The sequence below is a fragment of the Podarcis erhardii genome (assembly GCF_964252035.2).
Source record: "Podarcis erhardii genome assembly, chromosome: 12".
Classification (NCBI taxonomy): Eukaryota; Metazoa; Chordata; class Lepidosauria; order Squamata; family Lacertidae; genus Podarcis; species Podarcis erhardii.
The window spans coordinates 47,203,190-47,229,437 of NC_138513.1; the positions used below are offsets into that span (position 1 = coordinate 47,203,190).

The following is a 26,248-nucleotide window of genomic DNA, read 5'->3' on the forward strand; positions in this document are numbered from 1 at the left end:
TACCACTCTGGCGGGAAGGTAAACGGCGTTTCCGTGCGCTGCTCTGGTTCGCCAGAAGCGGCTTCGTCATGCTGGCCACATGACCTGGAAAAACTGTCTGCGGACAAACGCCGGCTCCCTCGGCGAGTAAAGCGAGATGAGCGTCGCAACCCCAGAGTCGTCCGCGACTGGACCTAATGGTCAGGGGTCCCTTTACCTTTAGTGTAAAATTGTCTAGCGTGGCAACATGGACTGCCCAGTGTTTCTTCTTCAGCTCTCTGGAGTCCAAAGAAACAGGAGGGCCTTCCTCTAACTAGTAAGGCATTTTATGCAATACCTGCCATGTTCCTTTCTCCCACCCCAAAGACCCCTTTTCTGTAGTTCTGTACTGTCAGGTCTCCGGATTAGGATCTACATAGACCACCATAGCTCTCCTTTCTGTCACATCTCTAGTCTTGCTGTGTCCCTGTGGGTATACAGGGGGTTTTGGTACACTGTAACCGAAATACTACAACACAGATCACTTGGATATCTAATAGTGCACTCCAATAGGTAGTGACAGAAAACATCACATGCTTGTTCCTTGAAGTTCCAGAAAAGCCTTATTTAAAAAAACTTGTTGCTGTACAGTGGTACCTCGGGTTACAGACGCTTCAGGTTACAGACTCTGCTAACCCAGAAATAGTACCTCGGGTTATGAACTTTGCTTCTGGATGAGAACGGAAATCGCATGGCAGCAGCAGCAGCAGCAGGAGGAGGCCCCATTTACTAAAGTGGTACCTCAGGTTAAGAACAGACCTCCAGAACAAATTAAGTTCTTAACCTGAGGTACCACTGTATCTTACTGCCAGCACAGCTGGAGGATAGCAATGGAAATGAGGGTCTACAGGGGTCTACTCAGAGTCTACTCAGGTACAGATTGCTTCAGGTTTGATATAAAAACTAAAAATGGCAGATTTCGTGTATGGAACTTTAAAGGGCTGAGCAGTGCAGTCCAAAATTTTTCACCTGGTGCACTCTCCACATCTCAAGCTGCTAGGAGTTGCTTGTGCGCCTGTTGCAGTGTTGTGTTTTGTGTTCAAGTTGAGGTGTGTTTCCTGAGCACTATCCTCTATAAATCGGGGTGATTTACCTACCGTAACAGGTTGTAGAGTACAACTTTGTACATCAATAAAGCAGAGCTCACATAAAAAAAGAAGGCAATCCAATTCAAGGAGGGGACTGCACAACCATTTCCCTCCTCTATTTCTCTCCATCCCAGCTTTATACAAATCTCTGCTGTTGTTTAAAAGCACCAACTTCCTTTGTGTTCCCGCATCCCTGCTCTATTAAAATCTTGGCTGTTCAAAACTGCCATTTGACTCTCTCCATCTCTGCTTTATTCAACCTTCTATTCTGCCTTGGACAGACCACACATGAAATAGTTGTGTCCAAATATCTAAATGGCTGTCACATGGAAGATGGAGCAAGCTTGCTTTTTCCTGCTCCAGAAAGTAGGACTCGAACCCATGGATTCAAGTTACAAGAAAGAAAATTCCGACTAAACATCAGGAAAAACTTTTTGACAGTGAGAGCTGCTCAACAGTGGAACGGACTCCCTCTGAAGGTGTTGGCCATGTGTCATGTATGATCTGGTTGAGATTCCTGCGTAGTAATCAGTTGCCATACTCCAGGTGAGCAATTTCATCCCTTCCAACTCTACTGTTCTATAATTACATGAAATTGCCCACCTAGAGTATGGTAACTGAGTGGATGGTAGAGCTTTATTAACCCAGGAATGCTCACATACTCAAGACAAACGCAAGGGTAAATTGAGTTTTGTCATCAGTTTATGTAATTCCTAGAAAAAAAGTAAGAATTTTTAAAGTCCCATTAAAAAAAGAAATGACTTGGAACTAATAATAATAATAATAATAATAAATTTTATTTATATCCCGCCCTCCCCAGCCGAAGCCGGGCTCAGGGCGACTAACAACACTAAAACAGTGCAACATTATAAAAACATTATAAAAACTAATGCTATGCCCCAGGTATTCCAGCAGGTCTGTTGTCACTTTCAGATTTAAATGCATTGTGTTCTGGCTCCCCAGGATGAACTCATATGGGGAACATATTATATGACAAAGAATGTCCAGGGTTACAGGTGAAACTTTCCATCAATGCTTTCCACAACAGCAGATCTCTAGAATGGCTGCTGCTCTTGTCTTCAACATTCTGGGTCCTGTTACATATTGTCACATGAGAGTTATGCCTGGCGCAGCACATGGAAAATAGTTCTGAGACTCCACTGGCCTTTATATGTGTATCTTTCTGCTGGATCTCTGTGCAGCATCAATGAATTGCAGGAGGCAGCCTTCTGAGTGAAGAACCTTTCTGGCACTAGAATGACTTTATCTAGGCTGGCTGTTGACTGTTCCTGGGCAGGAAAGACTCTAAGGGCTTCATGTGTCATCTAAGTCTTGCTTGAGTATGGATGCCTTCACTGACGTGTGCTGTGCTCCTGTCTCCTTTGGTCCTGTCCTCTGGTTCACGCCCTGATCCTGCCTCCTGGCTTGTCGTTCAATCCTGACACTCTGGCTTGCTCTTCAGCCCTTTATCAAGGTGTTTTTATTTAAAGATCCGTTTACAGTCATACCTCGGCATGAATACGCTTCCGGTTAGGCAAATTCGGGTTGCGCTCCGTGGCGACCCGGAAGTAGCAGAGCTCGTTACTTCCAGGTTTTGCTGCGCGTGCATGTACCAACCGTCAAAATAACATCACACGCATGTGCAGACGCGCTGAAACATGACCCGCGCAGGCACAGATGCGCGGAGACAGTTTACGTTCGCTTCGGGATGCGAACAGGGCTCTGGAATGGATCCCGTTCGCATCCCGAGGTACCACTGTATATCTCACTTATCCGCTAATAAAATCTAGCATTCAAGATGGCTTCATTAGTAATAGCCAAACATGAAGCATTGAAATTGCAACCACAACCACCTATTATCCCCAATAATTTGAAACATACCCTCCCAATGGCCCTGAAACATATAATAAACTTAGCAAATGAAAAATGGTATGGGGCAAAGGACCTATAAAGTTAAAGGTAAAGGGACCCCTGACCATTAGGTCCGGTCGTGACGGACTCTGGGGTTGTGGCGCTCATCTCGCTTTATTGGCCAAGGGAGCCGGCGTACAGCTTCCGGGTCATGTGGCCAGCATGACTAAGCCGCTTCTGGCGAAACCAGAGCAGCGCACGGAAACGCTGTTTACCTTCCCGCTGGAGCGGTACCTATTTATCTACTTGCACTTTGACATGCTTTTGAACTGCTAGGTGGGCAGGAGCTGGGACCGAGCAACGGGAGCTCACCCCGTGGCAGGATTCAAACCGCCAACCTTCCGATCGGCAAGCCCAAGGCTCAGTGGTTTAGACCACAGCGCCATAGGTGGAAGCAATTAAACAATCTGTGACCTTTTAAAGTGTAAGTGTGTGATATTGTTTTTACTTGTTACTGTGTTATGTATTTTTGTGTTTTTAGATTGTAAGCCATACTGTGATCCTCAAGTGAAGGGCAGTATAGAAAGTAACAACGACAATGACAACAATTGCCCCCACTTTTCTCTGTATAATGTTCAAAAAATTACAAGTGACGGTTGATTCTGTTCTTTCTAGCAGGGAAGACCGGCTGTTGAAAAGCACTCTCTGAACCTCCTTCTCCAACAAACCTTTTCAGATTCAGCCCACACACCAGGTCCGATTCTGTCTTCTTTCTCACTCTTGATTCCTAAGGCTTTTGCATCTGTTTAGCGCTTCCTCTCATTTAATAATTCTCCCATGAATTTCTCTCCTGACTGCTGCCTATGTCTCTCATAGCCATCTCCATGCCACAGGTACCATGTACTCTGTAGCTGTTGCTATCACCAACATCTCAGTAATGATCCATCATGGAATTTTGTTCTCCTTAGCTTCCATTTCCCTCAAAACCTCGGTAAAAGGATTGTTGAATGAAATGTACAAGAACCACCCCTTTGAATGTCAGCTATGTAACATTTCAGTCTACTTGCTCCATGGAACATTTTTGGGAAGAATCTTTGTCAAGACTTATGAAATTCAGTACAATCCAAAAGGAGGCTGCTAAAATCACTACCTTTTTGTTACCAGAAAATTTGGAAACCAATGCAAAAAAAAAAATGTAAAAAATGTTTTCTATTTCACAGAGATGTGGGTAATAAATAAACCGCTGGCTTCAATATTATGATGTTTCCTGCTCTGTTACATTGCTATGCTCAGTTACTCTTATTACCAGGGCTTTTTTCAGATGGAACTTGCCGGAACTCAGTTCCAACACTTCTCAGGTGAGTGCCATTGCCATTCCAAGAGAACGAGGGTTTTTCCTAGAAAAACAGCACTGTTTATTACTGACCTTGTTGTTTCAAGCCAGGCCTCCCTCTGAACTTTGCCACCACGTCAAAATAACAATGGCCCCGCACATTATTTGATTTCCATCTTTCTGTAAACTATTTCCCCTTTCCAAATAGTTACGTAAAAGGCAAATTAGGTCTTGGGGGGACAAAGCCATTGTTAGGTGTGCAATGAGAATGGTTGTGCAATTAAACATATGGAGCACAATCCTCCTCTCCCAGCAGAAAATGAGAGAGGATGAAAGGACCCATGCACAAGAGTTACAACCATAGCTTGGGCAGCATAAATATAGTATTTGGGGTTTGGGTGGTGGATTGCCCTTGGGCGTGAAGTTGAATTCTGTGGACACTTGGTCCCTTCACAGCTCTATGATTCTATAAAAACTGCATTTCCGCAGAAGTTAATTACATCTGTTGAAGGTGAGAGAAAGAGAGGGGGGGCAAGTTTCATAGGACAGAGAACTCTGCATAAAAACAAGACATTATCTAAAGGACTCCCCCTTCACTCGCAGAAGCTGCCACACTATCAGATTATACTAACTTAAAAGTGAAACAGCAGCGGTGGCACTGGAAGTCATAATAGTTCTTTGGTTAAGAGGAGCTATAAAAATCTCATTGTCAACAGCATCATTCACTGTGATAACCGTATTTCAACTGAAACAAAACCTCTGGAACATTATACCCCAGTCTATTCATCTATAATGAGGTCTGTAGTCTGGGGAGCTTTCAGGCTGAATTCTATGCATTGTGACTCGCAGAATGAAACCCTGGTATTATATGCTTACTGACATTTACATCAGCAGGGATTCATGCAGCAAAAAACCATATGCCATGCATTGCTAATTTAGCTAAAATATGAAACAAAACACACTATGAAGATATTATCTCCATCAACACTTTAAGCAGGCAATGACCGACCCTTTCAGTGCAATAAATTATGCAAGTTGCAATGACAGCTCGAGTTAGAAGCTATCACTTCACTTGCTGATAAACCAACCCTGCTTCAACCTATTTTTGTATTTGTGCCTGGTTGAACAGCCCAAACCTAATATTTTATTCTACTGACTTTCAGCTAGCTTGTTATCCAAGGGAGATGACACATATGGCCAATGTTTGGGGTCATTTTGATACCACTTTTTTTTATTATCAGCCCAGATTAAACGTGGATTGTAGTGAAGCAGTAATCTGAATGCCAATTTAGCACTGCTAAATATCTCTTGGAATAGTGATCTGGGCTTTGATATGATCCCTACAGAAGCGGCTTAGTCATGCTGGCCACATGACCCGGAAGCTGTACTCCGGCTCCCTCGGCCAATAAAGCAAGATGAGCGCCGCAACCCCAGAGTCGGCCACGACTGGACCTAGTGTTCAGGGGTCCCTTTACCTTTACCTATGATCCCTACTAACAGAAAACTCAGGTGATCAGTATCTGTTTGTTAGGAAGTGAGTCACCCCGCAAGAAAGTAATGGTTCTTCACAGTGCTATTTTTATGGAAAATGAGGTGCAGGAATTCACCCTGAATGCCTCCCCTGTTCTCTTATAATGGCAATGGCATGCACCATAGCGTCCACCAGGTGCCAAAACTGAGTTCTGGCTGAAAAAAAGCCCTGATTCTACAAACTCATGGTATTCCTTAGTTATGAATAAATATACCTAATTGTTTGTAAGTTAAGAGATTTAAAAAAGCAAAAAAAAAAAAAAAAAAAAAAAGCAAACCCAATGGCCTGGCAAGTGCCTGTCTTTTTACAAGATATATGGAATGTCGAGGTGTCTTTTTAGAGGTGTGAAAGAAACAAGGGGGTGAGGGAAGAAGGTGGGAATAGGGTTGAGGGGATCTGTGTCAGGAGGTTGAACCCCACTATACAGTCGTACCTTGGTTTTCAAATGCCTTGGGAGTCGAACGTTTTGGCTCCTGAATGATTAAAACCGGAAGTGACTGTTCCAGTTTTTTAATGTTCTTTGGAACCCAAATGTCCGATGTGACTTCCATGGCTTCCGATTGGCTGCAGGAGTTTCTTTTTGGAAGTCAAATGAACTTCTGGAACAGATTTTGTTCAGCTTCCGAGGTACCACTGTACAGAGATGTTTCAGGAGGAAGAAAAGAGGGGTCCTTTCTATTGTGTAGTGTGCAGTGAATGCTTACTTGAATTACTGTCCAGGAATAGTTGAACAAGGCGAGATAGAAATAAACAATAATAAAAGAATGCTTTGGAACGTCATAACTGCAGAAGCTTAAATTGTATATATGTGCAAATATTGACATCTGGGGCTCTGCATGTGTTCTTAGTACGCTGGAAGGCCCATAATGCAAATCCCATACATAATGAACTAACCCATGGGTAGGCAAACTAAGGCCTGGGGGTCAGATCCGGCCCAATCGCCTTCTAAATCTGGCCCACAGACGGACCAGGAATCAGCGTGTTTTTACATGACTAGAATGTGTCCGTTTATTTAAAATGCTTCTCTGAGTTATTTCTGGGGCATAGGAATTCATTCATCCCCCCCCCCAATATAGTCTGGCCCCCCATAAGGTCTGAGGGACAGTGGACTGGCCCCCTGCTGAAAATGTTTGCTGTCCCCTGAGTTACTAACCTCTCTAGTCCTTAACAAGATGTTCAACCACTTCTACAGTGCAGCTACTAAAATCTTGCCCCATGAAAACAGAGTAGTACACGAAAAGCTGTAGATGAAGCTCAATAAAGATCACAACACAAACATTAGCAAACGGAAGATACTGATTAGATCGTGATTAGACCCATGTCGTTGCTGCAACGTGACGTCAGCAAGAAAGATCCACCAGAGATGCCTAGAGTCTCTCAACATTTGCATTGATTAGGCAGTTGTGTTTTTTAAATCACAACACCAATGAACAAAATCAAAGACAGAGACTAATAACTCTCACATCAAAGGCAGAGCCTACATATTTGCTCTAGATTTTCAGTGATTTATTGCAAACAATTTACTTATTGACTCATGGCATCGTCTTCTTTTTGCTCTAGGGGATCCATCTCTTCTTTGGCTGTGCCCATTATGCTTTCATGCAAAATTAATGTTTCACTGGGGTATGGCTTATTTTTCTTACAGAATAATGGGCCATTAATTCCACACTACAAACGCTTTGTGTCTACCCCCCAACACACTGTGCCAACTTTCTGTTTTATGCTCATCTCTTGAAATCAAGACACCCAGTTTCTGTTCAGGCTCAATTGAGGGAGCAGTAGCCCCTCAAGATATGAGAATGGAGTCAGGGCATGGATTTTTTTACTGACTTCAAGAGCAGAGCCCATCGGAGCAGGTGCAAGTAGCGCCCAGTGCATACATGCAGGATACAGCCCCCCAGATGTACTGCTGTACTATAATTCCCTAGTAAACCCAGAGAGCATGACCAATGTCTAGGGATGCTGGAAGTTGAGTCCAACAACTTCTAGAGGGCCACGGTTCCCCATCCCTGACATATGTGATGCAGCTTTTTTTTTTAAAAAAAATGTAGTTTCCCCTTGTTTTTCTAGTAACTGGAAACCAAGTGAACAACAACAAAAAAAACCTTTCTCATGATTGCTCTGACAGCTTTTCATGAAGTTTTTGCCGGCCTGAGTCCTAAAGCACTGCTTTCAGACCAAGGTGTAAAGGTAAAGGCCCCCGACAGTTAAGTCCAGTCACAGACGACTCTGGGGTTGCAGCGCTCATCTCGCTTTACAGGGAGGGAGCCGGCGTTTGTCTGCAGACAGTTTTTCCGGGTCATGTGGCCAGCATGACTAAGCTGCTTCTGGTGCAACGGAACACCGAAACCAGAGCAGCGCACGGAAACACCGCTTACCCTTCCGCTAGAGTGGTACCTATTTATCTACTTGCACTTTTTGGCATGCTTTCGAACTGCTAGGTTGGCAGGAGCAGGGACCGAGCAACGGGAGCTCACCCCGTCGCGGGGATTTGAACCGCCGACCTTCTGATTGGCAAGTCCAAGAGGCTCAGTGTTTTAGACCACAGCACCACCTGCGCTGTGTACTAAGGTACTTGGCTGTAATATAAATTGTCTGGCAACTGTAGTAAATGACTATTTAATTTAAATGTTCTGTTGCAGATGCAGCATGTTAGAGAAAGCATTTTCTGACCCCCATACATCACCCTCCCTACACAGGGCTTCCAGTACCTATGTAAGAAAAATTACTTTGTGTGTGGGTTAAGGTTGTCAATTCATCATTGACTTGAGCCTTGGCAGGTCTGGATAGCTTTACTAAATCTTCATGCCAACACCTTCCTCCTATTGGGCAACAGGTATTTTGACAAGTGCCAGATGTCACCAAATGTGTGGTTATTTGCAATATAAAGATGTTTTTTCTTAAGCTAAAGTTTCATTAGTGGTAAAGGTCCCCTATTGGCTGTGGCTGACTGCTCCTTTTTAATATTGTTCTTACCTTCAGAAAAAATCTGACCTGATGGGTAGGTTTTCCAAAGCAGCAAGATATATCTATTAATTCAAAGAGCCTCTTCACTCATTACTTTCTGTCAAGAAATGAATCTTACACTGAAGTGAATCTCACACTAACTAAATGGGATTTAGCTTTGAGTAGACAAATTTAGGATTGCACTCTTGGGCATACGAACACCCTCTCCTATCACAGGGACAAGTAATCAGCTGAACCAGGTTGCACTGTATTTATTTGAATGCAGTTGACACACAGGCCCAATTCTACCCAATAAAACATGTAGCAGTTCGGGAAATACTGTGTTCAAATAAAAGTGACACAGGCCACTTCATTTTTTGCGTACGTCCTCCCCACCCCAGTGAGTCAAATGCACATACAGAAACCTGTGACTTCTTCTAGGTGGAATTTTCTTCCTGGGAAGTAACAACTGAACATGTCAACTGCATTGCAGGGGGTTGGACTAGATCATAGAATCATAGAGTTGGAAGAGACCACAAGGGCCATCGAGTCCAACCCCCTGCCAAGCAGGAAACACCATCAGAGCACTCCTGACATATGGTTGTCAAGCCTCTGCTTAAAGACCTCCAAAGAAGGAGACTCCACCACACTCCTTGGCAGCAAATTCCACTGTCAAACAGCTCTTACTTCCTAATGTTTAGGTGGAATCTTCTTTCTTGTAGTTTGGAACCATTGCTCCGTGTCCGCTTCTCTGGAGCAGCAGAAAACAACCTTTCTCCCTCCTCTATGTGACATCCTTTTATATATTTGAACATGGCCATCATATCACCCCTTAACCTCCTCTTCTCCAGGCTAAACATGCCCAGCTCCCTCAGCCGTTCCTCATAAGGCATCGTTTCCAGGCCTTTGACCATTTTGGTTGCCCTCCTCTGGACACGTTCCAGTTTGTCAGTGTCCTTCTTGAACTGTGGTGCCCAGAACTGGACACAGTACTCCAGGTGAGGTCTGACCAGAGCAGAATACAGTGGCACTATTACTTCCCTTGATCTAGATCTCCCTTGATCTCCTATTGATGCAGCCCAGAATTGCATTGGCTTTTTTAGCTGCCGCGTCACACTGTTGGCTCATGCCAAGTTTGTGGTCAACCAAGACTCCTAGATCCTTTTCACATGTACTGCTCTCAAGCCAGGTGTCACCCATCTTGTATTTGTGCCTCTCATTTTTTTTTGCCCAAGTGCAATACTTTACATTTCTCCCTGTTAAAATTCATCTTGTTTGTTTTGGCCCAGTTCTCTAATCTGTCAAGGTCGTTTTGAAGTGTGATCCTGTCCTCTGGGGTGTTAGCCACCCCTCCCAGTTTGGTGTCATCTGCAAATTTGATCAGGATGCCCTTGAGTCCATCATCCAAGTTGTTGATAAAGATGTTGAATAAGACCGGGCTCAAGACAGAACCCTGTGGCACCCCACTAGTCACTCTTCTCCAGGATGAAGAGGAACCATTGATGAGCACCCTTTGGGTTCGGTCAGTCAGCCAGTTACAAATCCACTGAGTGGTAGCATAGTCAAGTCCGCATGTTACCAGCTTCTTTACAAGAATATCATGATCTACTGGGTCCCTTCCAACTCTACAGTTCTATGATTGTTGGATTCCAGGTCCAAAGCTATGAAAGCAGACTAGCGAAACGTAAGAAAGATTATATATATAGAGAGAGAGAAAAAAACTGCAACAACCCACTTGCTACATTTCCAACAAGCTAAAAAAATGGTATTTATATAAAAGATTAAATACGAGATGTTTCTTAAATTAATACAATCCCCCGCAAAAGATGCCAAACAGCATTAAGTTCCAAAGTCCCTTCAAATAAATGGATTCTAATGAAGTAGAGCCGATAACCCTCAGTGCACCCAATTATTGTCTCCTAACAGGTTTTCACTATAACTCAATGAGATTTTTTTTTCCAATTAGAAACCACTCTCATTTTACAAAAAAATGTGCAGCAGGTTGCAGGGAAACAAGTTAGAATGACGAATGAAAATGTTTTAGTTATGTGCCCAGAATGCTTAATGGATAGGATGTATTTATAGGAATCATCTGTTTGCAAAACTATGTCATAAAGGGCTAATGACCTCAGCAGCAATATGTGGAATTTAATATGCACTAATCCCAAGAGCTGGAAAGGTAAAATTTACTCTAAAATTACTTTATTTTCTATTACCTCTCAGTCTGCTAAACCTGTCTTCGTCAAAGGAAATTCCAGTTCCATGGCTTCATCCCACCAGCTACTCCTGGTGGAAACTGTAGTCTGCAGGGTCCCCTTCCCTGGTGTACACAGGATCGCTGATGAAGGACTTCTCACACATTTGATTTTACCCCTTACAATTGTCACTGCTTACTTTGCAGACGAACTTTCAGGCAGATTCTTTATTATTATTAAATTTCTATCCCACTCTTCCTCATAAAGGCTCTAATTTTCCTATCGCCAGAGGAGCAGCAGATGTCAGTCACAGCTACTGTCACCTGCTTCAACCTCAAATAGCTCTGGCTCTGCCAGCCAGCAGGGAGGTTTGAACAGTAAACACGGTTCTACGTGCATACAAGCAGTTGCAGAGTTTTTCAGCCACGCTCAACTCCATTGGATCGCTCACGGGTCACTGTGTCTGCAAATACTTAAATATTTACCTATGCATATCAAACATCAATCCTGCTGCTGTTTAAATTGTCACTTAGAGGTACACACCCTGAATTATTTCTTTTTTCTATTTCAGCTGTTGAGTCGCCTCAATGAATGTGTAAACCAAACTGCTACTGAAGAACACTGAGTTAACCCAGGATATCCAGCCGGGTAAACAAGCCTTGCTCCCCTCTCTGAATAATGCATTTAGAGGGTTGGGAATGTATTCTGCAGGGAGCACTAAATAATTTTGTCCTCCTTACATTTGGATTCACTATTTAAGCTAGGGCAGCTGCCTTCAGAAATTCTTGTTAGCTCATGTTATGCTCCTGAAGGGAGGCATAGCAGACACCAGATAGGATTCTTCAAGTTAGAGACCTTACATATTCCCTAGCAATAGCCAGGTAAAGGCAGTCATTCTTGGCACTGCTACGGCTGGCAGCAGACTTGGTTTCTCCTGAACATCTATATCTTACAGCCCAATTTTCAACTAGCATATGATATACAACAGCCTCAGATGCTCTTTTTTATCACAGTTGTTGATATACTATTGGACATTGTTCTACAGAGGAAGTAGCATAAGGCATTGTTGCTGCTGTTTAGTAGTGTTCTACTCTTCGGGACTTGCCGATCGGAAGGTCGGCGGTTCGAATCCCCGCAACGGGGTGAGCTCCCGTTGTTTGGTCCCAGCTCCTGTCAACCTAGCAGTTCAAAAGCACCTCAAAGTGCAAGTAGATAAATAGGGACCGCTCTCCGGCGGGAAGGTAAACGGCGTTTCCATGTGCTGCTCTGGTTCGCCAGAAGCGGCTTAGTCACGCTGGCCACGTGACCCGGAAGCTGTCTGCGGACAAGCGCCGGCTCCCGGCCTATACAGCGAGATGAGCGCGCAACCCCAGAGTCGGTCACGACTGGACCTGATGGTCAGGGGTCCCTTTACCCTTGCTCTTCGTGACCCCCTGGACCAGAGCACGTCAGCTGCTTAAACTTCCTGTACATAGGCTTGGCTAAGGATTTACGTAACAGGAGAAATATTTTTCAAAGCCATGAAGTTGCAGTTATAGTTAAAGTGAATAACTGAATACATTGGACAAAGACTAAAAAACCGAAATAAAAAAAAAAAAAAACACAGATACCAACATTATGCAATTAGTATCTTGCTTAAAGAGAAACTAAAGTGATTTCTTGTCATTTGCTGGCTATTTATTTCATATATCAATGAAACCGGACTTAAGGACAAACTGCCAAAATCATTCTTGCAGATTTGGATATTATAACCTTCTGAATATAGACACTTGATGCCTTATGTGGTTGAAATCGTGCATATAACCCGTTCCCTATGGGTTAAACTGCCCTTCTGAACATTAAACTCTCTCTCTGTCTCCATGAGCACAACCCTTTATCCTGTATGGAGAACAATTATGAGAATTAAACCCTTGGTCAAATTTGAAGCTTTCCTTGTCTGGTCGAATAGCAGTTATAAAGATGAATGTATTGCCTAGAATGTTGTTTTTGTTTCAAACTTTGCAAATTGTGGACAAGATGGACTGTTTCAAGGGTTGGCAGCAAGATATTTCTAAATTTATCTGGCAGGGCAAAAAGCCCAGGATAAAATTTAAAATCTTAACTGATGCAAAAGAAAGAGGGGGATTTGCCCTGCCAGATTTGAAACTTTATTATGAATCAGCAGCTTTTTGCTGGTTAAAGGACTGGCTGCTTCTCGAGAATACAGACATTTTGGATTTGGAAGGATTTAACAATTTCTTTGGGTGGCATGCATATTTGTGGTATGACAAGGTTAAGGCTCATAAAGGTTTTAAAAACCACATTGTCAGGAAAGAATTGTATAATGTCTGGATTAAATATAAAGATCTGCTGGAGAACAAAACTCCAAGGTGGCTGTCACCAATGGAGGCAAAAGCTTTGAAAAAACTTAATATGGAGGCTAAATGGCCAAAATATTGTGAAATTTTAGAACAGGAGGGTGATAAATGGAAATTGCAGAGTTTTGAAAATCTAAAAGACAAAGTGCGAGACTGGCTTCATTATTATCAAATACTGGAGGTCTATAAGTTGGATAGGAAAATTGGCTTTCAGGTGGAAAAATCAAAATTGGAAACAGAGTTGTTAGAATCCAAAACTAAGAATTTGTCAAAAATGTATAACTTGCTGCTGAAATGGAATACACAGGATGAAACAGTTAAATCAGTTATGATTAAGTGGGCACAAGATATTGGTCATAACATTATGTTTGCTGACTGGGAAAGGTTGTGGACCACCGGTATGAAATTCACGGCATGTAATGCCTTGAGAGAGAATATAATGAAAATGATCTATAGGTGGTACATGACCCCAGTCAAGCTTGCTAAAATTTACAACTTATCAGATAACAAATGTTGGAAATGTAAAGAAAATGAAGGTACCTTTTTTCACCTCTGGTGGACCTGCCAAAGGATTAAGGCTTTCTGGGAAATGATATATAATGAAATGAAAAAAATATTTAAATATACTTTTCTGAAGAAACCAGAGGCCTTTCTCCTGGGTATGGTAAGCCATGTGGTGCTAAAGAAGGACAGAACTTTTTTTATGTATGCTACTACAGCAGCAAGGATCCTTATCGCAAAGTATTGGAAGACTCCAGATCTACCCACCCTGGAAGAATGGCAGATGAAGATGACAGAATACATGGGACTGGCGGAGATGACTGGCAGAATCCGAAACCAGGACAAAGAGACAGTGGAAGAAGATTGGAAGAAGTTCAAAGACTATCTTAATAAACATTACAAAATTAATGAAAGCTAAAAAGATATGGGTTTAAAAATTAGTGGTTTGCAGGGGCGTTGATTAAGGAAAAAGAATAGAATTAACAAAAACTATGGGAAATATGGGAATGGATTTGCTGATAAGATAAATGAGATTAGAATACAGAAGGGGGAGGTGTGAGGTCGGTGAAATTAGGTTTAATACCCTCTAAGAAATTAGGTGAAATAAGGTTTGAATGTATACTTGTTTTGATTTTGTTTGTTGGTTTTTGTATGTTTTTATTGTTGTTTTTATTTGTGTTTATATGTGTTTATTTGAAACTTAATAAATATCATTTTTTTTTAAAAAAAAAGAGAATTACACTCTGATACCACTAGAGCAGTGAGGGGATGACCACTACATCCTGCTGTAGTCTCTGTGTTTTTCGTATGTGTATTATATCAATGAAAACAAAATAAAAATAAAAATATTGATGGATTATTCTCACTGTTAATGAGAGGTGGCAATGAAAAAGAAAAAGCTTGCCGTCGCCCTACCATTCTAATTTTAAAATATTTTGAGAAAAGATACCCTGAAAACCTTTTAATTTTAAATTTAGCTACACTAATTCACTCCCTGAGGCCAAACAGGTAAAATGTTCTCCCGCTTTATACTGCTGAACAATTCTGCACTATTTCTTTATCAGCTGGTTCAGGACAGATGCAACCTATGAGCATATCAAGGGTGTAAAACACAACAAAGATAATTACAAAATTGTATTATTTGTGGATGATATCCTTTTATTTATTACAAAACCAGAAGATACAATTCCAAAAATTATGGAGAAAATAAAAACCTTTGACAGAAAATTGGGATATTCTATAAATTGGACAAAATCAGAGATTTTACCAATTGGGCCAAGGGCTACATTGTATAGAAACCATCAATTTCGGATGTACAAAGACTTTATTAAATATTTGGGCATAATGATTTCATCAGATATAGACCAAATTGTAAAATTAAATTTGAATCAAATTATAATTGAGATTTCTTTTGATACTGAAAGGTGAGGACCTCTAAACCTTTCCCTTTGGGGAAAGGTTAATGTCCTCAAAACGAATGTTGTTCCAAAGCTTTTATACATTCTTAGAGGGTTTCCAATACATATTCCCAAATTTTACTTCCAAAAAATAAATCAACTATTTAGATCGTGCCTATGGGGTACAAAGCCACCAAAAATATCACTACATAAAATGCAACTTCCAACTAAGGAAGGTGGCTCTGGTCTCCCAAATCTGGAACTATATCACCAGGCCTACCTGCTGAGTAAGACTAACGATTGGAGAGCTAGCAAGAATCCCAATTGGGCTACTCTCAAATATAGTTTCTTGGAACCTCTTGTAGGGTGGACTAAACTCGGCTCCAATTTTATGAAATATCCTATTATCCTGGAGACTATTAAAGCACCTATAAAAATTTGGATGAATATAAATAAAAATAATAAGGATGACCCCTATCAGCATGAGAAATTAACAATATGGGCCAACCCAAAATTTAAAATTGCAGATCAAATAATACTTTGGATGAAAAAATGTATTTTGACATTGAATCAATTAATTGATGAAAATTACAAATTTGTGGAACATAAGACTTTGCAAGTGAAGTATGGATTAACCAGTGAAACACAATGGCAATACATCCAATTGAAACATACAATGGTACCTCGCAAGACGAATGCCTCGTAAGACGAAAAACTCGCAAAACGAAAGAGTTTTTCGTTTTTTGAGCTGCTTCGCAAGACGGATTTTCCTATGGGCTTGCTTCGCAAGACGAAAACGTCTTGCAAGTTTGTTTCCTTTGCCTTGCAAGTTTGTTTCCTTTTTCTTAAAACCGTGCATTCACTTCGAGGAGCAACTCATAGCACGCCGTGTGGTAGCCTTTTTTGAGGTTTTTGAAGACTTTGGTGATTTTTGAAGCTTTTCCAAAGTCCGTGCATCGCAAGACGAAAAAATCGCAAGATGAAAAAACTCGCGGAACAAATTAATTTCGTCTTGCGAGGCACCACTGTATGTTGGAAAGGCAGTTTGGCCCTGACGCTACAGAAGCATCGGAAACACCCATGCTGCTACAAGATTTAATTTCTGCAACAAAAACAAAGAACTCTACACTTGCACTATATAAAACCCTACTCAACGGAAAGAAATAGGATTTAGAATATGATAGACAAAATTGGAGTGAAGAGTTAGGGGTACAGATAACAAATGATATATGGGAGTCAAGTATAAAATCAACAGAAATAGCCTCTATGGATCTAAGACTTATTCAGCAGAAAATAATATTCAGAGTCCACTGAACTCCCGCAAAACTATACCAGAGGAAAATAACAAGTGCAGACAACTGCTGGAGATGTGGGAGTGCGAACTTGGTACATATGATGATTAATTGTCCGATGATAAGATCATTTTGGTTCAAGGTGAGGACATTTATAGCAAGAGTAATAAAAAGAAATTGTTATTTAGGCGAATTGAATTTAAATCTAAATTATACTCCCGAAACGTGGGAGATTACAAGGGGTCAAAAAAATATATGGATGTACCGTGCTATATTAGAAGCAAAAAAACTTGTTTTAATGAATTGGAAGAGCCGCAAAAAGATTCCATTGAGCACATGGATTGATAATATGGACAGACTAGCTACATATGAATGAATTGCATGTCGATGCAAATTAAGAATGGATAAATATGAAGAAATCTGGAAGGAATATTTAAGCGATAAGGCGGACAGTGGTGAGAAGTAGGGGGAGGAGAGGAGGGGAAATATTGTTAAAAAGGTGCAGTCATAGGTATATCAGTACTCAAATCTGAATTGTCAAATTGTGTTATTAGTGTTATTATGGTTTTTGTTGTGTCTTTTGCGGTTGTTGTTTGTATTGAAAAAATGATTAAATAATATTTTTTTTTTAAGGACAGATGCAACCTCCTAGCCAAAATTATGAAGGAAAAATGTCCACACACGCCAACTGCAAACTTCAGTGACTGGAAATACTGTGTTTATGAAATCCACAGACTTACCACCTTCTGTAAAACTGGGATAGTAAAATAATCTCTTAGGGCACCTTCAATATGCATGGAAAATCTTTTACAACTTTCTATACAGAAGAAAAAAGTTTAATGGTTGCAGACAACCAGCTGCATTTTTGTTCTCCTATAATACCTAAATGGTATGAATAATTCATGCATCCAGGTACGCCAAAATAAAACGGAACTAGTGAAAAGAACTAAATTTGGGTTACATAGCAAAAGCATAGGTTAAGCAAGAACACTAACTTACCTCCAAGGGCCCTTCCAGACTGGGGTTTTATTTCTAACATGCCAAAGGTGCAATAATCGTGCAATAGTGGTGTATTTATGTCAGACCGCCCACAAATTAGATGTTCGGTGATAGTTTCCCAGTGTTACCATATTATTGCTCTCTGGAGGGACACTTTGTAGAACACTTGTGGCATGGAAGAGTTAGGAGGAAATTACAGGCATGTATGTATTGCAAATAATTCAGTACGTGCACCTCAAAACATTTGTAAGTGCCAATGGTCTTGAAAGTGTGATCATGTATAATCGCCTCCAGGGCTTTTTTTCAGGGGGAACTCACAGGAACTCAGTTCCAGCACCTCTCAGGTGGGCGCCATTGCCATTCTAAGAGAACGAGGGAGGTGTTCATGGTGAGTTCTGGCACCTCTTTTTCTAGAAAAATGGCACTGATCACCTCAATAACATCATGAGCATACTGAATGCTCAGTAAAAAGGAGAGATCCTAATAGGGAGCAAAGTTACATGCCTCTGTCTAGTTCATATTACTGTAATAGCACCAACCTGGATAAAGAAAATAAACTTTGTGAAGGGGGGTTTAAAAATTCAATTTCAAAGGTAGAAAATTTAATGAACCTCTCTACAATATTCCTTATAAAGTGGTTCAGACTGTACATTTTATTTAGAAAAATTCAACTAAGATTTCTTCCATTTATTACAGCATTGGGAATAAAAAATAGGTGACCTAGTGGAGAAGTTGACAGTCAAACCATCGAAGAACTATAATTGTCCTCCAGCAGAGAAAGCCCTCAATGTGTTCAGCAGCTTCAGCCAGCTGAAAAACTCCTGCTACCTCTAGATTAGAATATACAATTTACTTTCATTAATGAAAAATTAAATGAAAGAGCTCTTCCTTCTTCTGTTATGATTAAAGACGAAAGCTGGCTGAGTAGCTTTCGGGAAGATATTTGGGTCCCAAGAGCTAAAATCCAATACACTGTAATTGCTATACAATCTCACATCGGATTAACATTCTCTCTCTCTCTCTCTCTCTCTCTCTCTCTCTCACACGCACATCACGCAGGGATAAGAAAATATATGGAAGTGGCAGTTAAATATATACAGTAAGCTTGCTGAAATGAAAAACCGATCTTAAGGATGAGAAGGATTGAAACAAGAAACCAATGCTAACAATTGTCTAGTTTATACATTATGCTAAGATGCGGTTAATGGCTTGCAATGAATGAGTAGCCATGAAGCGTCGCTTGTTGTTGGATCCGAACCCTAGACCGTGTCTTCTACTCCTTCCAAACAAGGCACAATCATGAAAGTCAAGTTTTCTTCTCAGCCACCCAGAACAGACCGACTTGAAAGATTATATCTCTTTGTGAAGTAGCTGCATAGACATTTTATTCAATTCAATGTAAGTTAGCTGTTCTAGCCCAAGACCCGACAAACCCGCAGCAACAGTACCAATAAAACAATATGGATGATGCCTCCATCATATAAGCCAACATCCATGATATAAGAAAGAGGTTAATAGAGACACCGAAATCCCTGTCTCCACTAACCCAGCCAGTGTACCAGTTATGGCATTCACATTAGAAATTTCCTTTTCCAATGCATCCATTCTGCTAAAGATTCCCTCTGATGTTTGCTTTGAAAAGAGATATTGGTCGCATAAAAGCTCCCTTTTTTAAAGAAAAAGATGGGAAACACAAGCTCCTGGCCCTGTCGCCTTGTGGGCTCCTCCTGTGCCTGCCCAGCAATCGGGGCAGAATCCAGTTGCCCCCACACTTTTCCCTTCCCCAGACCAACGGGAAAGGGGGACATGAAGAGAATGAAGTAGAAATGAAGAAACTGGGGGGCGGAGGCAGCCAACAGGAAAACACAGTGAAAAAACTCACTCAGAAAGATGATCCAGCAAACAGGGTGAAGAAAAGGACTAACAAAGGGAAAATCCACACAAAACAAGCACTGAAGCAAGTGTTTTGCTCCACACACATAGAGAGACAAAGACCCAACCATCCCTTGTAGCAGTCCAGAGAGAGATGGGATGACTCCTCCCTTCTGGAGAGGACATTGCAAGTTGAAGACCCTGCCTAACTCCAGTAGGGGAGTTATCCCTATCCCTGCTCAAATCTCTTCTGAGATATTAACTTATAATGCTAAAACTATGTAATGCATTACTGAACATTTCAACTGCTGAGCTCATCCATATGCTTAAATGAAGCATAGGTCTGTCAATGTTTCAACACATTAGAATAATATGCCACATAAAAGACTATTGTGGTTTAGTCGGGTCCGACTCTTCATGACCCCATGGACCAGAGCACGCCAGGCACTCCTGTCTTCTACTGCCTCCCGCAGTTTGGTCAAACTCATGTTCGTAGCTTCGAGAACACTGTCCAACCATCTTGTCCTCTGTCGTCCCCTTCTCCTTGTGCCCTCCATCTTTCCCAACATCAGGGTCTTTTCCAGGGAGTCTTCTCTTCTCATGAGGTGGCCAAAGTATTGGAGCCTCAGCTATCTCCCCACAATTATTTAGAATTTTAAAGGTGGAAACAGTGCTAGCAATTTTGAAATCTTGTTTTCCCTCACAAACGTTTTATCACACTTTCTCCAAACTCTGGGGTTAAATTAGGCCTTATTCTTCTTTTTTAGATGAATTTGGTCTATGGGTACTAAAAGCTAATTCAAAACTCTGGTTTCTCTTCAGATCGTATAAATTTTTCGCCTTTTACATTTCTTTCTTTTTTTAACTTTTATTTTGCTTTAAACAAGTACATATAAATATAGACAACCAAAATTACAAAGGAAAATTCCTTAATAGTAATGAAAAAAACTACAAAAAATATGGAAGTACATGACGCAGAACATAAGCAACTATGGGAAAGATAAAAGAAAAGAAAAGAGAAAAATAGAAAAAAAAGAAAAAGAAAAAAGGAAGATGAGCCAAAGCAAGAAAGCTCATCTATTGTACACTTCCGTCAAGCTCGCAACAGATCATTATTCTTATCAATTCTCTCTATCTGCATTCCAAAGGAATCCCTCATCTTGGTATCAGAGAGCATTTCTCTATGCGGTATCATTCTAAACATAACCAGGTCTTTCTTGTTGAGCCCTTGTACCCTAAATAATTATTTAAACATTCCCATTCTTCTTTCACCAATTTTTTAGGTTTATCTCTTATTGCATCTGTCAGCTTTGCGAGCTCCAAGTACTCGCACAATTTGACTACCCATTCCTCTTTAGTGGGTGTATTTTTATCTTTCCAGTGTTGTGCCACTATAACCCTTGCTGCTGATGTTGCATACATAAATAGCCTAGTTTTATTTTTGGGAATAGTATCTGAAAGCATTCCTAGTAAAAATTCTTCCGGTTTCTTGCTAAATGTAGTTTTTATCGATCTCTTTATCTCTTCATAAATCATATTCCAAAATCTTTGTATCTCTAGACAGGACCACCACATATGGTAGTATGTTCCTATTTACCAATTTACCACATATGGTAGTATGTTCCCTTTTACATTTCAATCACCTTCAAAACTAGTCCAGAGACACATATGAAATCATATTAGGTGGAAAACAAGAAAACAAAGCAGCTTTGCTTCCAAATGCTACCCTTCCCAAAATCTTGCCTTGTTGAAGTCTTCGGAAGTTGCTCTCATCTCTTTCCATGTCTTATTCAGCAGCTGGATGCAAATGCAGAAGAACTCTTCAAATGACCTGTCGTGCGTGAAGAACATTGGGTGGAAATCATTGCAGGTCTCACTTGCTAAATATGAATAAATTAAAACAAAAAAGTATTAATATGTGTTTGACGAGGAGCTCCGCCTAGAATAATATACAGCAACAATATAATTAAGTGGCTTGAGGTAATAAGCAGTGAGTGAACAGGTCAGAGCAATTTGAGAATTACTAAACAAATGGCACCACCTCTTCTGGGGAAAAAAAGTGCTGGTTGTTTTAATTTAATAACCCATTCTTCGCCCTAAATTCCCAGGGCAGGTTATAACAATATAAAATACAACATTAAAAGGGTGTTTTTTAAAAAAACAAAACTTAGAATTACAAAAACAGCAAAAAATAGGGTGAGCTCTAAAAATATACACCCTTTAAAGTGTAATTTCTTAAACTACAACTGTATAAATATATATAAAAAAATAACTTGTCCAGTAGCACCTTAGAGACCAATTAAGTTTGTTCTTGGTATAAGCTTTTGTGTGCATGCACACTTCTTCAGATACCTGAATCTACAACTGTACATTTCACCTTATCACAAGTTTATTCCTTTTTTGAGGCTCCTCAAAATTTATGGAATTTATGGAACCAGATACAAGTCCTAAGATCCAACAGCAAAGCAGGCCTTTGGAGCAGCTCACCCTCTTGGTGGGCTCTACTACATGTTGAAGGGTCACCTCATAGTTCTTCCATCTACCTAAACTAGGGCAGAGATGGCCAATGTGCCTCCTGAACCAGGGCCTAATTCTCACAAGCAGTGATGGTGCAATGGCCATCTGCTTCTAGGTTATGTACCTCTTCAGACCACAGGTGGGAGCTCACGTGGTTGAATACTCTCAGTTCATATGATAAAATCCCTGTACACACAAAACCAGATGTTATAGAGGAGAGACCAACCCTAGTCTTCTCTTTGACATTCTACTGTTCTTTGTTCAGGGATTTTTAAAGAGTATTCTTCATGCATTTGTACCCCCCAACTCACATTCCAAAAAGGTACAGATTAGAAACTAGATTTATTGCCCATCTGTTTTTTGGGGGGGATAACAAGATCTACACAAATTATTTTGGAGGGGCGTTTGGCATAGTGATGGTCAGCTGGATTGGTCAGTGGGGCAACTGGACTTGGAAATGGCATGATCTTTGAGATATAGTTGCTATTCTTGCTTATGGTTGGTGTTTGGACCTTACCTCTCCCACGGTTGTTACTAAACCATTTTACAATCTGTTACTTTAATCACCAGGATGCCCTCACAGAACAGAGGCCCAAAACCTTTCTAACGGTGCCATGTTCCAATTACAAAGTTAAATTATAAATGCAAGTTTTAATTATCAAGTCAGATGGATTGAAATCCAATCAATTTCTCCTAGAGATGTGGTTAGGGTGCAAGTTAATTTAATAGTCTGGGCCCAATAACATTTCATTATTTTTCAAAGCTGGACTCTCAAGGGGAGTTATGAAAGTCATTGTATTCAAATCTACAAGTTAGGCCTGAGTCATTAAAATAAATGAGTAGTGTCAGGGGCCTCGTTTTCAGGGGTTCGTGGCACCTTCAATTTCCATTCATCCTCACTGCAGCTGTGACTGAACAGCATTTCTGATAATCAGACCTTCCGTCTGTAATTGAACACAACAGTAGCAAAGCCCAAGGGACCTGTGTAGTTGTCATCAACACTATTAAGAACGAGCAGAAATAAAGCCACTGCCGCAAACATGGGAATGAAACCAGGCAATGGCCTTGGGATATCAAGGTCTTTTTAAAATTAAATTTCTCACATCCTCAGCAGCTCAGTTTTGCATCTTACAAATGCAAATGAAAACAAATGAAAACAAAAAGTGAGGGAAGTATAGATCAGAGAGACTGGAAAAGAATAAATAATAATAATAATAATAATAATAATAATAATAATAATAAGAAGAAGAAGAAGAAGAAGAAGAAGAAGAAGAAGAAGAAGAAGAAGTGGTGTTATGGCTCCAGTGAGTCTTTTTCAGTGGCTTATTTCACCTGTTTCCTTATAAGATGCTCAAAGACCATCCATTTTAAGGGACCTTACAGGGCACAGCTTTGAGCAGCTTATAAGAAAGGGAGCAGGATAAACCCCTCAGGAAGGCTCAGTTGAGCTGAAATGCATATGGCTTACATAATAAACATTCACCCTCGGAAAGCAAATAGTTTATAGACTAGCTGAAAAAAACGAATTTCAGATTCCAGTACCAGCACTAAATTGGGGAGGACATATTTTGCTAATGAATCCTTAGGTGATCAGCTCAAGATTATTTTGCTCAGAAACTGATTCTTATTTAAACCGTAGAACTGACAATTGGAAAAGTGGGATTGAGGTACCTTAAAATAATGTCTCGCCATGTTCAGAAATGGCAGACATTTGATACAGCGGCTGGACTGGAGGTTGGTAAAGGGAGAGGAACCAGCAGATGCTCTTGTCTGCCATGTGTGACTAACTTTCCACAGCATGCTAGCCAAAGCCTAAGTCCAATTCAACACCAACATCAATTTCCAGACAGCATCATTTCAGATTTCAGCTGTGTGTTGGGTGGCCGTGGGGTGGTAGTGATGGGAGACTGCAATTGTTGAATGCTCACCGGTTTGCCATTTAAAAATGCTCCTTGCATGTAGAAAACTAGATGTTAGGGAGAAGAGCATTCAAATACGGAATTTAGCATCTCATACTATGAAATGGTACAAGCTAGGATAATTGTACCAGATGACCTTCTGTATATGCACACTAAATCTCAGACTGAACATATTCAAAAGAATTTAGACATAGTACTTGTACTTAGTGGGCATTTTGTTTCATTGAATTTACTTTGAAAAACAACAACTGTTGCCTTCCACCCCACTCTCTTGGCATGAGAAAAGCTAGAAATCTTTTTTTTTTTTTTTAAGTAAGCAAAACTGCTAGATTGCATATTTTCAAAATAGTTTTTCATCCCAGCACCCCTAGGTGTAACCTGAAACGTGCATAGCAGCCAGGAGTGACTAGTCTATTAACCCTCTTCCCATACACCATCTTGAAACTGAAACCAAGGTAGAAAGTATGGCTTTAACATGAAGCCATATTTTTCTTTTTTCTTCTTCCTCCTCGCTTTCTCAAAACCTTGCTCACCATGTTGTGATGTTTTGGTTGGCCTTATAAAAGTAGCCCTTGTACTTATCGCAAAGTATTGGAAGACACAAGATTTGCCCACTCTGGAAGAATGGCAGATGCAAGTGATAGACTATATGGAATTGGCAGAAATGACTGGCAGAATTCAAGACCTGGGAGAAGAGTCGGTGGAAGAGGACTGGAAGAAGTTCAAAGAATATCTTCAAAAACATTGCAAAATGTTTGAATGTTAAAATGATGTTGGATATAAAGATAATATGGCATCAGTGACATAGTAAAAAGAAATATGTAAAAATGTTTTAAGAAAAAAGGGTAAGACCAGAGTAAAATTATGTCGAAACTAAACAAAGGATATACGGGACTAAGTTACAAAGAATATGCAAGAATGTATTTAAAAAGAAAGGGGAAATAGAAGACATAATAGGTTGGAATGTATAATATTGATTAAGATTTGAAAAAGGGTAAGGAGCTGCTAAATTTGATTGAGTAAAGGGGAACGCAGGAAAGGGAGATGTGAGGAAGTCAGGAAAGAGGGTTATAAAGATAAGAATTAAAAAACTAATTTTTCTTTAATTTTTGTTCTTTTTTACTTTTTCTGTTATATGTTTTTATACTGTTTTTTTATCTTGTTTTTTACTGTATTTTTCTGTTGTTTTGTTTGATTGTAATATTTGTTTTATTACATAAAACCAAAATAAATATTTATAAAAAATAATAATATAAAAGTAGCCCTTGTGATGAGCTTTCTAAGTTTTCATACGAGCCAACCTGACTACCTTTGCTTTTTATTTTCTTGTGTTATTTTTTTCATAATTTGCCTTAAACCACTTCATAGCTGGGGGGGGGGACCCTAATTAGGATGCTCTGTGGAATATCCAAAATAGTCAGCTATCGTTTCCTATCAAATCAGCTTGTTCTCTGAGCATACAGTATTTCAAAGCATGTATTTCTTTTGGTTCCTGAGTTAGAGAAGTCTATAGCCTTCAGCCAGGGGCTGATTTCAGGGTGGTGGGCTGTATTCAGTATGTGCAGAAATCGAGGGAAACTATTTCAATGCGGTTGGGGCATACAAGAAGCCTTCTGACGTCGCAGTGTATCATTATAATTGCTACCAAAGTGTAAAAACTGCTATTGTCTCGCATTTCACTGATGTCATAAGGATTCTATAAAGTCTTGGGCTTCAGCTGAAATAATATGCAAAGCAAATCTTGGTAGGATAAAAATATAACAAAAGGTACCCTGAGGAATTTTAAGCATTAACAGAAGGAGGTCTTAAGAAATGGCAAGGAAAGTGAGAGTGGCATGAACACTATGAAAATTCTTACTACTATAACTGCTTTTATGCAGCTTTTAGACATGTCTCTATATTAAAATCTTGCTGAATTTAGTGGATGCTATTATCAATCTACCAAGACAGTTCCATATAGCAGTAATTCTGAAGCAAGATTTCCCCACATACTTCAAAATGACATTGTTTGAAGCCAGAAACGGTCACTGAGGCATTGTTATGACCTGAGTTTTTAATGTGGTCATTTTTATTACACTGGAACAAAAAGTTAACTTAAAATAAAAGTCAATAACTTTTCTAACTTTGATAAGAACACGTGAGCTAGAAACATACTGACCAAATTTTTTTTCATAAAACGCTTCTTTTTTGTTAGCTGTGAATCAAGAATAAGTAATATTTTGAGCATTTTATGAAGGAAAAAGAGGACCTGGCTGATACCAGCAGAAGTATTTTGGGGTTTCCTCCAGCACCTGCTCCATCCCAACTTTACTTATTAAAACTATTTATACACTGCTTCCCAACCAAGGGTCCTGAAGTGGTTTAGAGAATATAATTACAACACTAAAATGTTATAAACATGAAAAATCACGTATTAAAATATATATAAAATC

The 26,248-nt window shown here is 40.2% G+C and overlaps 1 protein-coding gene across 2 annotated transcripts in view; it reads right to left on the minus strand.

The window, feature by feature from the left end:
• The window catches only part of ELMO1 (engulfment and cell motility 1), a 101,974-nt gene that overhangs the window by 74,869 nt on the left and 857 nt on the right, over window positions 1-26,248 (minus strand). The window contains exon 2 of one of the 2 annotated variants that reach the window (XM_081834858.1): window positions 21,124-21,256. In XM_081834858.1, coding sequence (XP_081690984.1) covers window positions 21,124-21,231 — 108 coding nt within the window. In that variant the 5' untranslated portion in view covers window positions 21,232-21,256. Of the gene's footprint in view, window positions 1-21,123; window positions 21,261-26,248 lie in introns of both variants that reach the window. The other variant, XM_081834859.1, reaches the window with a different exon arrangement.